The sequence below is a fragment of the Nylanderia fulva genome, unplaced genomic scaffold (genome assembly GCF_048542155.1).
Source record: "Nylanderia fulva isolate GAGA-0341 unplaced genomic scaffold, ASM4854215v1 Scaffold39, whole genome shotgun sequence".
In the NCBI taxonomy this organism is placed as follows: domain Eukaryota; kingdom Metazoa; phylum Arthropoda; class Insecta; order Hymenoptera; family Formicidae; genus Nylanderia; species Nylanderia fulva.
This window is the reverse complement of record NW_028190466.1, coordinates 826,515-844,697: the sequence shown is the minus strand read 5'-3', so window position 1 is coordinate 844,697 and position 18,183 is coordinate 826,515. Positions and strand designations below refer to the sequence as shown.

Below are 18,183 nucleotides of genomic sequence, written 5' to 3'. Positions count from 1 at the left end.
GTTCCGTTCATCTTATTAGCTCAGAACGTATTTCAGAATGTAGAATGAAGAATGTAGCGCCAACAGCGCCGATTGCTCCAAACTCCAATCCGGCGCCAGTCTCCCTTCGAGAAGAAGATGCAACGGAAGGGGAGATACTTTTCTAGAATTTTTCTCCATTTTACTCGAAGTTTCCTGGAAATTATTATCCCGAAAGATTCTCGTGAATATGGTAACGATACATTTTTTCAGAAATGCATATCTTCGGACAACTTCAGAAATGACAATCAGCTGATTTTGACAAGTTGAAATAATCTTAGATTTTTTCCCTTTTGAATCGATCAATTTTCGATTAATCAATTCTAAATTTGCAAAAAGATCTATGTCGATGATGGTAATAATGACAAGACGAAATAGTAGAAATGACAATCAGCTGATTTTGACAAGTCGAAATAATACTAGATTTTTTGGCACTTGAATCGATCATTAATCAATTTGCAAAAAATATCTATGTTGATGATAATAATGACAAGTCGAAATAGTACTACGAAATTTCTTGGTACTTGAATCAATCATTGATCAATTTTTCATTTGCAAAAAGATCTATGTCGATGATGATAATAATGACAAGTCGAAATAGTACTACGAAATTTCTTGATACTTGAATCAATCATTGATCAATTTTTCATTTGCAGAAAGATCTATGTCGAGGATCTATGATGATGACAATGATGATGACACTCGGAAAGTTTGAAATATAGGTATATGGTATATGGTTCGCTGTATAACAAAAGGTTATCCACCAGCGAGAGAGAGTGCTAGCGGTGCAGTTACCAGCCATTCCGTGATTCCTGAGTGAGAAGAGTGGGGTTAGGAATTTTACTCTTGTGAAAGGTAACGCTTCAATCATGCTCTATCGGAAACCGAGTCATCCGCTATGCATTAAACTGGCTTCAACAACTCGTTTTCTATCTTCGAGTCCATCATATATATATACATATATGCATCTCCCGTTGTTAGAAAACGCGTTTTTCTGCTTTTTTTTTTTAACAACGAATAAACCCAAGTAGAAGAAAAAGTCAAAATTTTACCAATATGGTATCAAAGTGAACAAATTTGGACTGCAAATTTATACTCCAAATTTGAGGGCTATGACGTCAAATTGACACTATTTTGACTTTTCTGTTTCACGTGGAGAAAACTCTTCTTGGCTTCGTCGATTTCAATGTTTTCAGCCTTGAAGTTCAATTAACAAAGAACCTTTATCATTCTCGATTGCTTGTAATTTATTGACAAGCGCGTTGGCGAGCTCCCGTACAATTTTCGCCAATCAAACTAAAATCGACTATTATATTCGCAGGTCAACTTCAAATCGATCGTTCAAGGATACATTTTACGAACTGTGTCCTGAGAGGATTTTGTAATATCTCGATACGTTGCAAAAAAAATGACGCATCAAAACGGCCACACATAGTGCACGCCTTGTTTATCGTCCAGAGATTTATACAAAATGACATCAGCGCGAAACCTTTCCTTTGAAGACTGACTGTTAGAATGACTCTTTCATCCGGTCGAGCAGTTAGCAACAGAGATGGAAATTTACAATGTAAGCGTGTAATCGAAAAATCATGCTTTGGTTCTAACATAGTATCAATTTTGAATGTGTTCTGTAGATGACACTATTGAAAATTATAATTATAAACAATATATAAAAATATAAGAGAATATAATTAAAAACAATATATATAAAATTGTTAGATATTTGATATACATTTATACAATTCAAAGTTCGCTTTTAATCTTTATGGCGAATGAATATGAATCAGAAATTTATAGAGCTCTTTTCGTCGAAATCTTATTCATTCAAATAACAAATGATGATATGAAAATGTCTGTGGACTTTGTGCACTTGTAGAAAAAAATTGATTACTAACTGATTTTGTTACCACAAATTCTTTGTAAGGAATGATTAGCGACTTATCATGAAAGTCATGGAAAAAGATGACAATTAAATAAAATAATCTTATCATATCTAAGAAACAAAATATATATATATATATATACAATAGGATATTTAAAAAAGTTGTTTAAAGTCTGTAGAGTTGGTGGAAATTTCCCAAAAAGACCACACCAAGTCACAGAATACAGTTACATGACAGGTTATCGGTTCAACAACTGAAAGGCAAATATCTTTCGACACGAAAAACCTTTGTACTCGAGAAAAAGATACCATGTCGAAATGATGAATAGACTTGAATTAGTGTTTCACAATTGCCAAATATTTTGAGGAATGATGAAAGAGGAGAGAAAAGAGGCGCCATCCACGTGACAAGCGATATCAACCATCTTAATTATAAATAAATTATTCGAACAGTTAAGACACACATTAAAAATTCATTCGTCAAAAGAAACGCGTCATTGGACTCATATTGGCGTCCAGTTTTTTTTTTTTAATCAATAAATTAGATTACGTGTGCAAAAATATTAAAATAAAAATAGCTTTTTACGCCACTGGACATAGACGTAATCAATAATTGATCTGACAATTCCACTTGAGATTATTCTAATATTGCATTCTCTTTTTTCAGATCGATTGTTTACTATCGTCGCTCGATTAACAGCCAAAATCTCCATCAAATATTAGACCCACCCAATAAACAATGTGAGATAAGAAGCGACGCCATCGTACTTGAAAGGATGCCGATAAAACAGAAGGTGGAGGAGAAGGGGAAAGAGGAAGCATAAACAGATGACGATCGAATTTCGAGGAACTGTAAAATAAGCCAAGTAATATATCGCGATCAATCGCACTTATCACGACGTTATCACCCCATTTCAACTCGTGTTTCGTTAAATTCAGGTGCGTCCCGTCTGTTACGTAAACATAAGAGCTGGTAGACCAAGGAAAAAAAAACATTGGCTCGGTATGCGAGGAAAGGAGGAATGCGGGACACTTTCCATGATCTGGTCGGGGACCTGGCCTAGGAAATGCAATTCGTGGATTAATGATTATCGAGATAAGGCGAGAGACGAAAAAGTGAAAATCACACATACCCGCGTCCCGAATCGGCCTGCCTGCTGCGAATCGACGACGACACGGCTTTGTCCTTCGGCCCGACCGCTCTCTCTTTTCCCTGATTACGTCCCGTTTCGCGAGTGTGTCGCGCGGGCGCGGATGTGTCTTCGCCGTCGTGTGATTTATCGAGCGAATTTTCTTCGGGGGAAAAATATACGCGTACTTTTTTTAAACGCGACGAGTTTGTCCCGACGACGACGACGCGCGATGTAGAGCTGGGGAGCGCGAGTAAACGAATACCACGGCCTCACGGACGTAGCGGCGAAGCAGCTGCTCTCACTCGGGGGGAACGGGCACAAAAGCGTACGCGGTATCGTGTATAGATTGTACTATAGCTGGGACGATTACGCGCTATATACGATGCACGCTCGGCGCGGTGACTATAGCTGTCAGTGACGGCGTCGCGGTTCCCGAGATCCCCGGCCACGCGTGAGAGAGGTGTTGTATTTAAAAAAACCTCGATTCCTCTGTCGACGACCTGTCCCACCACAGGGCATCCCCACCGAGAATTTTACTTGAGAATCTTGAGATATCATTCTTACGAAATTCTACGACGCAGGAAATTCTTGCGCGTTTTGTTGTCATTTTTTGTTATTTTTTTCTTCTTTATTGTATAGGTCGTTATATACGTTATGATAAAAATTGTTTGCATGTATAATAAATATATATAATGAACAATTTGTTTTTACGTATAATAAATTATATAATAATATAATATATATAAAAATTATGTATATATAGGAAATATTTTTTACTTAAAAAATAAAATATATAATAAAAAATTTGTTTATACATATAATAAATTATATATTATAATATAACACATATAAAAATTATGTATGTATATATAATAAAAATTTTTTACATAAAAAATAAAATATATAATAAATATATATGTGATAAAAATAAATATATATAATAATATAATATACATATATAATAGATAAAAAAATAATATATGATTGAAAAATCCGTGAGACTTATTTTTAGAATATTTTTACGAATGTAATTAATTTTACACAAAATCTATTTATATATATTATATATGAATAATATATAATAAGACAGTTTAACGTATAATAATAATTGCTCTCAGAATCGGATAAATTATGTTCCATGTCCTCAAACCTAGATTTCATATTGCTGTCTTATGGACCAATTTTGGATAGAGTGCTATTTGGAACTCTTATACAATATCTCTTGTTCCTATAATCTAATCTAATCTTTAACTCCATAATCTCCTTTTACGTTTTGACGAGAAAAGGCCGAAGGATCAAAATACAAAAATCTCTATAGAAACGAGAAAACTCCGGAGAAATTCCAGGGATTCCTTTCCTCTCCCCCAGGTTGATACGGTCCTAAATAGAGAGCTGCGCGGTCGCGTGTACATATATAGCATATGTGTATACTTTGAGCAATGGCGACGAAGAAGGGAGATGAAAAAGGTCACCTTAGCTTTGCTCGCAGATCTCGCTTGTATGCAAAAATTCCATCTTTGTTCGCGAAATACGAGTCCGAGAGAGAAAAACTGAAATTCACAGAATTGTCATTCTATATCTTTTCGGGTCCTGTCCCGTCCTTTTTTATCGATTTTCCTTCAGTGCGTTGACCGTAGATATGAGTTGGGGTTAGGTTGTTTTAAGGGCGGGCGGCTTAAACGTTTCTACCGGAAAAGACCCTAATAGATTCTTTTTTTTATTGGTTCCAACGAGACCATTGACGCAACAAGGGTGGTCTAGAATCAGTCTTTCTAAACTTCCGATACGCTTGTCGAATCGTTTTCCATCGCGTCTCTTTGTTTCTAAAAATATATATGCTCGACTTATATGTTGGACGCTCTTCAGGAAAAATGCATAAAGCGTTTCAAAACTGGCGATAATGTTTTAATGGGAAATTCCGAAGATTATTTACGATTGAAAATAGTAATTTATAAATTAAGCTTTGTGAAAATAAAATATTACAAAACTAGATTCTTCGGTTAATTTCAGGTGGAGTTTACTTTAATAGAATTTTAATTTAAGGCTTAATTATAAAGATACATACGTGATGGCAAAAATTGGGAAATATAAAAAATGATCTCCCTCGACATTTTCTGAGGAATCTGTCATTAAAAATGGATTAATTTAATAGTGGACATCATCATGATTTCTATGCAAAAAATTCTATAACAAAGGAATGCGGGTAGGCAATAAAGTGTGAGAATTTTCTGACCTGTGTAAATAAATGTAGAAAAAGCGTGAGAAAATGCTGATTCAAAATCTAGAATATATAATACTGTCTATACTAGCCTAATTCCATTATTTACACTACGTGACAAGGTTTTCTTATAAATTCTTAGTGGAATTCTTTAATATTTTGCTATACATTATCATAGATGATTTTGCTAATATTTAGCAAGCGAGATGACGTAAAATTAATTATGTATATTCATTTGTAAATTTAAAGTATATTAATATTTTTATTTTATTTTTTTTATTTTTTAAATTATATTAAAAATGTTTTTTTTTTAATTTTCTTACTTTATATTATTTTTTCTCGCAAAAAAACGAAGAAATTTCACGGAAAGCATTTTATAGCTTAAGAGCGATCTCTACACAAAAGGATTTATGGACGAAACATTAGACATGACACATTTTGCGACACGTGAAACATTTCTAACATTATTAATTCGATAGGATATTAATGTAATATAATAGCGGTTAAAATATGACTTGATAATTTATGTAACACTGAAGAAGACTGCGTGCAGTCGAAACGTCTAGATAATTCTTTTATGTAAGATTCTGTAAATTTACGGTTTGTCCGATTTGATAATTGATATTTTTTCGGTTTAACAATGCTTGTAGAATATATTAAATAAATTTCTGATTCTAACATTCTATTTAATGCTCGTTATGCTGGCCTCTTTTACTATATTGATTGTTTCAACAATATACGAGCGAATATTAAATTCGTGTTAATTGTTATATTATTTTATTTTTTTAGTAAATGGAGCTTGACTCGTATCGATTGACAAAAAGAATTGAATGATACTTTATGTATCATGTGATCTCACTGTAATATGTTCATCATTATACATATAATTATAGAATGTATGATTTTTCCTATTTTTCCTAATTATGATATATTTTGCCATACATATTATAGACGATTTTCGATAGCTAATATTTAGCTAATATTTATATTCATTTGTAGATTTAAAGTATGAGATGTTATCTTTTTTTTTAAATTAATGAAGCTTATTGAATCGATCGTTATTGGAAAAATTTAAACATCGATTGGCTTTTAATATTTTGCGAGATTAATTGGCCGAAATATCGTGTATATCATGTTTAATCTTATCGTTTGGATTCGCGCGAGATCAAACGAGACACAATAACATGACATTACCGAAAAAGTGATATATATATATATCTTGTCGTCTCGAGGAAAATATTGTACGCACGCATTTAAACGACACGTAATGATGACGAATAATCACGAATTCTCGGAAGAGAGTATCATTGCGTAGCCTTTTTTGCTAATGAATTGGAGTTCAAACTATACTATATTTATTACAGAGTTAATTTTTGTTTTTAATAATCAAAATTAAATTTATTAAAATAATCTAAATTTAATTAATTAAATAATTTTAGCAATATTATTAATTAATTTTTTTATTATACATTATAATCGAAAATTACAAAAAGGAGAATTTTTGTAAATTAATATTATTTTGTTTTTTTAAATCTATTTACATACCAGAAAATAGTTCGTAAAATTGTGTACTATATCATAAAACTCATTCTCATTTCTAGTAATTAAAATGTAAATTTAATATTAATTCAATTAATATAATATTATTAATTTTTTTATTAATATAAAATTAATAAATTATAATATTATTCAGTTTTTAAATTTATTTATACAACGTCAGAAAAGAATTTATAAAATTATAAAGTCTTTCTCATATAATATTTTACTTGTTTTCATATAAAAGGAATCTTTAATTAAATACATATATCAAATAAGTAGTAGGCTCATGTGTGTAATATTAATAAGAAACGCTGTTTCGAAAAGTTTATATAGAATCACATTATTATACTCACAATCCTCGTATCATTATCTTATTATCCTATTATTGCCTCTCTTGTTTCCGAGAAAAATTCAATAATCAATTTTAATCTTAATGTATTAAATGTAATTTATTACAAGACAATGGACATCGTGGAATTGTTATTTTAAGTCAACAATGTTTTCCGAATCTCGAGTTTTATTCGTTGTTGAAATAATTACGCAATAAATTCTACAGTGAAAAAATTATTAAATTAATAAATATTTATTTCAATACTGTCTAATAAATTATTATATTATTAATATTTATAATTATTATTATTTTAATATTTTAATTATTATTATTAATATATGAAACAAATAAATATTTATCTGTTTCGAAAAGGATTTTTTTTATATCAAATAAATATTTTTTACATCAAACCAATATTATCAGTTTCAACTAAATGATTTATTCGGCAGTATTGAAATAAATACTTATTCGAATTCAATCAATTTTCTTTCCAGCGTACTAAATGTTGCTGCTGAAAGTCGGCTGCAAACATTAAATGAAAGATCTTTTGTATGAGAGCGATAGGGGACCAATCCTTGAAAAACATTCCATTCGCGCACCTTTTGTGCATTTTCAAAGGACTTGAAATTTTTCTGATAGTTCTGGCGCCGTCGAGCTGCAGCAAGATTAAATTAATGCAGCGGCATGTTTTTCATCGGAATGTTTTTTTTATATACAATTTCCCACGGTTTTTCCAGTAAAAAATTTTGCAGTAAGATTCCAGACGAACTATATAACGCGGCAGATATTTCTTAATCGATTATTATAGATATACATTTTTATTGCGATATGATATACGTTACCGAGAATTGATATTATCTCTACTCGGTGGCCTTTCTTTATTTTTCTCGTGCTCGCGATAAATATACAGAGTGTTCCAGACTCTTGAGGCGATTTGGAGACGATTTTTCCTGAGCGAAAATGTTCACGCATCAATAATTATCGACTTATAAACGACTGAAAATAAAAGCTTTTTTATAAACTAAGCCTTGTGAAAATAAATGATTCACAAAACTATACATTTTTTAATTACTTTCAGGTAAAGTTTACTTTAACAAAATTCTAATTTAAGGCTTACAAAGATACATGATTTCAAAAATTGGGAACCTTAAAAAAATAATGACCTTCCTCGACATTTTCGCTGAGAAAAAAAGGATGGGACATCCTATATAAACATGCTCTCTTGTAAACAGATTTGATAAAAGAATTAAATGGAAATTTTAACGAATTTAACTTGAAGAGATTTTTAAATTCGATTTCTTATATAAAAAATATTTATGTAAAATATATTCTACACAGTTGAAAAATTTGTGTTAAATTTAATAAATATCACATGTTCCAGAAATTTTTGTGTTAAGTTAACATAATATGGATATGTTAAATGGGAGATGCAAATATTATGTTAATATTTTGATACAAAATAAATGCAAAACTTCAAGTAATTTAAAATAAATTTTGTGTAAAATTAACAGTTTTAATGTAAAAATTAACTAAAATATGTTAATATAAAATTTTATTATTCTCACTTATATTATAAAATAAAAAATTACCATTTTTTCTGTAAAACAGAAAAATCTTGTCACTAATAACACAAAACATATTTATTGTGCAAAATTAAAAAATTTTACATTTTTTTTCAGCTGTTTTAATAATTTAACATTTAAGTTCAATTAACCTCATAACAATATGTTAAATTAACACATAAATGTTCTAAATATTTCACACGAAAATTTCAACGCCGACCGTTTTTAACGAGAAAACACAAATTTTCTTACTGTGTAAATTATTCTGTCTTGAAAACTTTTTCAAGTGAACGATTAAACACTATCTTGTGGCCTAGTATGGGATGCATGAAAATTAGAAATGTATCCTTGACATTTGGAATTTGAAATGTCTTTGACCGATTATATAGAAGGAACGGGACAAAGGTTTCTTTATCTTAAATCTCAACGATAAGCAAAGTAGTTGTAATGTCAAATCGACCCTAGTATAATATTTTTAGTATTTTTATACGAATCGATTTTTATTTTGAAAAATAAGATGGACAAAATATTGACGACGTAGCGTTTTATTACACACAATTATTACATGAAAAATTTGCATCTTGATGCATCACAAAATTATTAAAGTTTATATAGATTGTTCCGAAATATCGTTTTAATACACATATTTATTGAATTTAATTACATATATTTTGTAAAATAGATTACCCTTTCATTGTTTCTTCTGCCTCCTCTAGCAGTCAGAAATGTTATATACAATATAACTAATAATTTTTGCGATACAGATTACCTTATTTGTATTTATTCATACTTCTGTTTGTGTGAATATAAAATATAAAAACAATTGTATGTTCTATTATTTATAATGAACACAGTATATACAGTGATCACGCATGATACATTAGTATCATTTCGAGAATATTTTTCTTATCGATTGTTTATTTAACTTTTTATTACGATTGTTTATTTAACTAAAAAACTTCTTTAATTAAAGAAAAAAACATTTAAAAAATTTTAATGATAAATAAAGTAAAAGAAAACAAATCAAAACAAAAATACAATCAGATAAAAAAAAAGTTAATTTTTCATAATTATATAATTTTTTCGTAAGGCAATATAGCTCATTAGTATTTTCATAATTTATTATTCTTGTACTGAATTTTATATCTTTGTTAGACGGATTGGATTCTACACTTTTGTCAACCTCTTCAACGATTACAAATGATTCTGTTATATCCTGGAAAACAATTAAAAAAATTAACATATTATTATACATCCTTAATCCTTAAATAATATCGCGCGAATGACATTAATAGTCTATTAAATTTTGCACAAATCAGCAATTTTGATTAATATGAATTTAAGTTTATTATATATATTTAAACATTCAAATAATATATATATGTCATAATAACATCTCCACCAATATATTAACGTTATGTAAACTTTTAATAAACGTTTTATCGTTTGTTAATCTGCAAATGGTTTGTTCCTTTAACGATGAGAATGTCCGTGTAGAACAGTAAAAATCCAAAGAATTGTATCACTCGAAGAATTGTGAGTTTTTATATTTTTTAGTGCACAGAGAATATATTGATGTGTTCATTAAATTTGCAATCTTTTAAAACTCTATTGAATAAGTCTCAATAATAAGTAATGTAAGTATTATATAACACGTTTGACTAGATGAACATTCACATGTTTTATGAATGTTAAGAAAATCCCAGCAAACACCGATATATAATTGTTACATTGTTATACGGAATATAACAGGTAATATAACGTGTACGTTACATGTAACATCTATGTTAGTTGTAATTTCCCACTCATAGATGTAACATTTTAATATAATATATATTACATTGTAGTTATATTGTAATTATATACCAAATAGCACATTGATGTATTGATAAGTCAGTGCTATCTTGGGATATAATGACAATATAACTACAATGTAATATATGTAATATTAAAAATGTTACATCTATGAGTGAGAAATTACAACTAACATATACGTTACATGTAACATCCTATATACATGTAAGTATTCAAGCATGTTACATGTAACGTATATGTTAGTTGTAATTTCCCACAATCATGTATGGATAATAAATAGATTTATAGTTTATCTAACTTCACATTTTGTCGATAAAACAAGAAAAAACAACAGACTTCTTAAGGTCATTTACTCATACAGCACAACAAGATTGCAGCAGCATTGTGGCAACATTTCATTGCAATATTATAATATTGCATAAACATTGTGAAATGTTGCAGCAATTTTGCTGCAAGGTTGCAGCAACGGCAAAATGTCCGCTTTCAGAAATATTGTTCTATAACATTGCAGCAATAATGCAATAAAATATATATGTAATCCCAGTAATCAAAAAATTATTGCTACAACGTTATTTTTGTTGACAAGTATATAGTTTTTAACATTGTATGCAACATCATTATGAACAAACTTTGACATCGATTTAGAGGTTTCGGTAATGTTGAAATTAACGTTTTTAAAATATTTTATTAATATTTTGAGCAATATATGTCATTAAATAATATTTTTAAAACATTTATAAAACATTAGTTAAAATATTTTTTTAGAATATTTATTAATAATATTTTAAACATATATTTATAAAAAACATTATATCATAACGTTTAGAAAATTTATATAAAATCAACATTATAAAATGTTGATTAAATATTTCTTGCTTACTATGGGATATTACTATTGGATTATTGGAAATGTGCCAAATACATAATCGGACTGAATGTTCTGTACCTATATAATATTTTTTGTGTGAATTTTATTTTCATAATATTTCTGAAATGTTGCTGCAACGTTGTTTAAACTATATTGTAAATTCATGCCTATATAATATTCCTGTAATATTGCTATGTAATGTACAATATTGCAATGTTGTTGCAATATTGCTGCAAACTTGTGTGCTGTATGGGTAGGATTCCTTTAAGGTTCGAAAGTTTCTGAAACGCTTATATGTATAACGTTAATGTGTTGGTGGGAATATATATCTTTACATTTTAATTCGTCTTTTAAAAATGCTTCCTAAAATATTTACCTCGTGTATTTCGTCAGTGATCTTGTTCACATAATTCCTTCCTTTGACCATACGCAAATAAGAACAGAATTTGAACGATTTGGCGTGCTGCTCCCAAGGATCATCTTCCGGCTTCCAATCTCGCAAACTTATTCCGCAATGAAAGCAGACTGTCTTGTCGTCGCTTCCTGTGTAGAATAAACCGGCGGCCGTCAAATCCTCTTTAGTTTGTGATTTAGTTTTAGGCCAGGTGCTAAATGTATATAATCTTAGGTCGTAGCAGACGAATTCCGGAAATGTAGGTAGAATCTCACTGAAATTAGGCTTCCTGAAAGTCCCCTCTTTGTATACATCCTCGTTGACTTTCCACTTTAATTCCAGATACCTTTTGTAATTTTTGTTCTCGCAAACTCCGCATTCGTCGAGTACTTTAGACATGAAGATGAATCTCTTTGGGAACTTTTTGAGAACTTGCTCAACAAGTGACACGTTGCCGCATGGAATATTACAGACGAAACGGCATGCCTTGGACCATTGACGATGTTTCAGCATCGGGTCGTCATTATTTTGCCAATTATGCAGATGCAGCTTACATTCGAAACAGCATACAATATCGCTTTTTCCGGTGTAGTAAAATCCAGCCGCCGCAAGCGGTACCGGATTTATCGATGCTTTTGGCCATTTTTCGAAGCTTCTTATACGGCTCTTGTACTCGAATTATATTCATAACGTACACAGAGTCGGGCTTTTGAAGGAATATTTGTAATACTGAAGTTGGGCATAAGTTCTGAGTCATATAGAGTCATTTTTCTATATTTGCATAGATACTTTGTCTCGAAACTATTAAAAAAAAAAAAAAAAAGGCATTATATATTAGTTAAAAATCTTATTACTATAATAATATAATTTTTTTTATTTTTTAATAAATTATTTATATATTGTTAATTACATGTTATATTTAATATATTATTAATTATAGTAAATAAAAACATATTCTTTTTAATATATTTCAATATATATTTTAATATATTTCAATATATTTTAATTTAATATCTAATCTATTAATATTAATTAATAACTATTATTTTTATAACAAAATGAAACTCTAGTATCAGAGAAAAAAAGTATTATACAAAATAATAAATTTCGAATCAAAGATATCGATTTTTTACTTTTTAGAATCAAATATATGTGGCATTTAAAGTCATAGTTGATAATCTTATTTTGTCCAAGAAACTATGAATGAAATTGTAATCCAATTGAGAAACTTTTACGGAGAACCCGTTGAATGTGGAAGACAAATATAGCAGTATATATATATACGAGGGTCACTATTTATATTTCGGGAATAGGAACAAAAACAAATAGTTAAGCTGCGAATATATTTTTATTGTTTTTCAAAGTACTCGCCACGATGATCGATACACTTTTGCATGCGCTTAAACCAATTTTCAAAGCATTTATTCCATTCCGAATAAGGTATCTCCAAAACATGATTTTTGAACGCTTCAATAGCTTCTTCGGGCGATGAAAATCGTTGACCACGCAGTTTATTCTTCACGGATGGGAACAAAAAAAAATCATTGGGTGCCAAATCAGGGCTGTACGGCGGATGACCCATCAATTCGATGTTTTGAGTGCTCAAATAGTCTCTTGTTTGAGCCGATGTGTGAGAGCTCGCATTGTCACGATGAAGAACAATCCGACGTCTCTTGTTTGTTTTCCTTATTTCACCGAAGATTTCTGGCAAATAGATGGTTGTGTACCACTCAGAATTTACTGTTCTACGATCCTCTAGAGGCACTGTTGCAATATGACCAGTTTTTCCGAAGAAACAGGCCACCATTTTCTTTGAAGTCCTTCGTGCGCGAACAACTTTTGTTGGATTTGGTTTATCTTGGAACACCCATACAGTCGACTGCTGCTTACTTTCGGGCTCATACGAATATTTCCATGATTCGTCACCTGTCACGATTTTATAAACGTCTTTTGAAGCACCGCGATTGTATTTCTTAAGCATTTCTTTGCACCAATCGACACGAGCTTTTTTTGAGCGATTGTCAAATTATGTGGGATCCAACGCGAACATAACTTTTGCACAGCTAAGTGTTCATGTAAAATCGCATATATGCTGGTGGAACTAATGCTTAGGGATGCCTCAATCTCACAATAGGTTACATGACGATCTTGCTTAATCATTTCGTGCACAGCATCGATGTTTTCTGACTACAGTCGATTTTGGACGACCTTCACGAAACTCGTCGGACAGCGAACTATGACCACGATTGAATTCACTATACCAGCGATACACAGTGGTTTTTGATGGAGCTTCATCGCCAAAAGTCAAATTAAGTTGATTGACGCACTCTTGTTGTGATAATCCACGTCGTAAAAAATCATCGCACGAAAATGTTCACGATTCAGTTCCATTTTTTGCCGAGACGAAACTTTCAACTAAATATAAAATAAACAAATAGCGTCCGTATGACAAAATGTTCTGAGTACGTATATCGTCAAAAATGTCAAACTTTACGATGGAACCGTCAGATGGACTCACATGACATCAGTGTTGCCAATTCCCGAAATATAAATAGTGACCCTCATATATACCCAGCAAACACCGATATATAATTGTTACATTGCTATAATAAAACGGAATATAACAGGTAATATAACGTGTACGTTACATGTAACATCCATGTTAGTTGTAATTTCCCACTCATAGATGTAACATTTTAATATAACATATATTACATTGTAGTTATATTGTAATTATACACCAAATAGCACATTGATGTATTGATAAGTCAGTGCTATCTTGAGATATAATGACAATATAACTACAATGTAATATATGTAATATTAAAAATGTTACATCTATGAATGGGAAATTACAACTAACATATACGTTACATGTAACATGCTTAAGTATATAACATTTATATACTGTGTTTGCTGGGTATATATATATATATATATATATTTGCTTTCTAATTTGACTTCAAATCTCTGGTGCTTAAACTTTATAATGGATTACAATGGATTACAATGGATTACAATTTCATGCAGCTTCTTGACTACGAGGTTATCTAATTATCCCTTTTTCCCACTTTCGACGCAGAAAAATTTTTTACACCAAAAGATTAGAGTCGGTTGCTAGTTATAAAGACTATAAAGAAATCAATCCTTTGACTTGAAGGATTTAAGGATTACTGAAAAAAATCAATACATTACACGGGTAAAAATTTTTCATATAATCCTCTTTTATGTAAACACGAGAAAAAAGGTAGGAAATAGGCGGTACGTGTGACATAAATATACAGGGTGTTTCTCAAACATATATTAAAAATTCAAGGGATTCCTTGGGTCATTTTATGAAAATTTATATCCCTCGTAATTTTTCGAGAATTGTTTTGTTTCGAAGATACAGAGCGATAAAAATTTACAAGAATGCAATATTTTTGCAAAAATGTTACATGTAAAATGACTATCCACATTAAATCATTTATTTGAAACAAATAAATATTTTACAATTAAAATAAAATTAATGAAATAAATAAATATTTATCTGTTTGGAAAAGGATTTTCTTATATAAAATAAATATTTTTCAACTCAAATTAATATTATTAGTTTCAAATAAATTATTTATAAAGTAGTATTGAAATAAATATATATTTGAATTTAATACATTTTTTTCAATATAGAAGGAGTATTCCGTATTGAATTTTCGAAGAATCATCAGAAGTATGAATTTGCATAAAATGACTCAAGAAATCACCCCTTGAATTTTTGACATATGTTTAATAAATACCTTGTATAAACACATACAAAATTACACTGGTCAAAAAAATGATCGCAACACGCAATTAATATCAAAATTTTGCGTAAATTCAAATAAGCGTATCTCTGCGAAAAATTATCGTATTTGAAAAAATTTTTTTTTGTTTTAAAGGATGAAGTCTCTACTTTAAGAAACTTTCGTTCGATTTTGATTTCATCCTCTCCTCCTCTCTCCATCCCTTTAAAAAGTAAGGTGTGTTTTTCCCAAAAAATTGCAAAATTTGACGAACTCTACACCGAAAAAATTGTATTCTAAGCGCCAAGAGGATCCTTTTAATTTAAGATGTTATTCTTAATTTATTCTTATATTTTCAGAAAAAAATATACTAAAATTTAGAAAAATTTTTTAAATTAAGAGGATTCTCTTGGTGCTTAGAATACAATATTTTTTCGGTGTACGGAGTGAAATAAATTTTTTTCGCAAATCTTATCTAAATTTTCGTAAAATATGGACTTTTTCCTACAAATTAAAAAAAAGCAAAGTTCGTACGATTTTTTTTGGCAGAGTTACGGCATATCAAAGTCTCTTCTAATATATGAAAAAAATGTATGATCCATACATTTGGAGAAAAAAATGTTGAACTCGCGATCTTAAACCACGTTCACGCAAACGACTTCTAATTGTTTGATCACTGATTCTGTGAGGGAGATCTTCATTAGCAATTTATCGCGGAACCATCGTTGGTGCGCGTCGGGTATCGCTAATATTAGTAATAATTGCACAAAAATGCATAGATTACTTTGATATGCTGTAACTCTGCCAAAAAAAATCGTACCAACTTTGCTTTTTTTTTAATTCATAGAAAAAAGTCTATATTTTACGGAAATTTGGATAAGATTTGCGAAAAATAATTTATTTCACTCCGTAAAGTTCGTCAAAAATTTTGCAATTTTTTGAAAAAAAAAAACACCTTACTTTTTAAAGGAGTGGAGAGAGGAGAAGAGTTTGAAATCAAATTCGAACAAAAGTTTCTTAAAATAGAGACTTCACTCTTTAAAACAAAAAAAATTTTGCAAATACGGTAATTTTTCGCGGAGATACGATTATTTGAATTTGTGCGAAATTTTGATATTAATTGCGTGTTGCTATAATTTTTTTGACCAGTGTATATGTTTAATCAATATAATATTAGACTAAATTATGTGAGTATATAAATGATCTAAGTTTTAAGTAACTTCTCGCCCTTTCTCCATTTTCCGCCTTTATTTGATGTATGATAAGTGAATTTTTTTATTAGATTTCGACATGGTTAGAAAAGAATAAATAAAAAAAGCTGAGAATCGAATGGACTAAATACTGTAAATCACGAGATTTTTATCTTCAATTTTTACCTTTATGCAGTTGTTTCTTCACTCATATATGTAAATATATGAGTAATGATTATTTGCCAGATGGATATATATTTTCGCAGCTTCACGTAGAATACAGCAATTTTTATTTAGGATGCACAAATAATACGAATTTTCTATCTTATATCCTTGTTCACAAGAAAATATTCCATTCACTTTTCTGCATGTTCTCTCCTGGAGCTCGATTTAAGTTCTGTCTGAGGTTCAGCAAGAACTGACATAGTTTGAACTCTATTATTGAATCTTGACCCATCCTGACCACTGAGTGCACTGACCTTGAATTTATTTTTTGCGCATGCGCAGGCCAAAATTTAGGTAGTCAAATTTTTAGGGTTCTCTTGCCATACGTAAACGTTTTCTACCTGACCTTCAAATTAATCCTTCTCTGGACAACCATTCAAGCGAAAAAGTTATTTTTTCTAATAATTAAGAATTTTTCATAATTGTTAATAAATAACCATATAATTAATGTTGTTCATGTTGTTTAACTTATATATGTATAGAGCATTGACTATATTTGTCTTTTTAAAAGCAAGACATGTTTGGCCTAATTTTATATATTTATATATAATTTTACATGTTTATATCTAGTTTAAATATATCTTATATGATTGTATATCTTTTAGGAGGTACTAAATGTAAGATAAAAAAATAAAAAGTAAAAGATTCTATCATAAATAAACTTTCGGCAATTCGTACAAGAGATTCTCTCAAGTCAGGATTGCAGGAAGAGGGTTTCAAATTTAATAACTCTCGACTCAGTAGGTGGTGGGAATTTTCTTTAAACGAAAAGAATAAACAAAAAAAGGGCGGAAATTCCAAGTTTGCCTATTTCTCACACAGCGGCATTTCTGAAACAGCGGGATCATATTTCTCGTGTCTGCATGAAAATCGTTATATATAAATTTTTTTTACAAATAATTTGACAATATTCTGCAACAGAAAACAATATTAGTAATTTAGAATAATAATAATAAAAATTTTATGCGCACGCATCATCTCATTTAGATTTCTCGTACATTGTATATTTTTTAAATTATATATGATTTCTACATTTCTAATTTCCACACATTTTATTTTGCCGTTTTTTTTATAAATATAGAAATGCATATTTATTTTATTTTATAATTAGTACAAGAATGTGTACAATGTTTTACAATTAGTACAAGAATATTATCTATAAAGAATTTAAAAGAAACAAAATCAAATGAATGAGACTATATTTTATAAAAATTATAGCAGAGAATACGTTTAAAAATATAAATTCCAAT

General features: G+C 29.8%; 1 protein-coding gene and 1 long non-coding RNA gene across 3 annotated transcripts; one reads left to right on the top strand and one right to left on the bottom strand.

Annotated features, from left to right (window-relative positions):
• The first annotated feature begins 48 nt into the window (after nt 1–48).
• On the top strand, nt 49–3,635 carry LOC114945452 (uncharacterized). Of its 2 annotated transcripts, none has more exons than XR_014925420.1 (5): nt 49–211; nt 675–873; nt 1,340–2,352; nt 2,568–2,766; nt 2,840–3,635. It is a non-coding gene; the product is annotated as an uncharacterized LOC114945452 (long non-coding RNA). The 2 variants fall into 2 exon arrangements; XR_003822397.1 differs by having other exon boundaries at nt 54–211; nt 1,340–1,585.
• A 3,964-nt stretch (nt 3,636–7,599) lies between these two features.
• On the bottom strand, nt 7,600–13,741 carry LOC114945439 (death-associated inhibitor of apoptosis 1-like). Its single transcript, XM_085485721.1, has 4 exons — nt 13,313–13,741; nt 11,743–12,432; nt 9,722–9,899; nt 7,600–7,643 (listed from the first exon to the last, which is right to left on the bottom strand). Exons 1-4 carry the CDS (start codon nt 13,739–13,741, stop codon nt 7,600–7,602), a joined length of 1,341 nt encoding a protein of 446 aa, XP_085341847.1.
• Nucleotides 13,742–18,183: the final 4,442 nt, after the last annotated feature.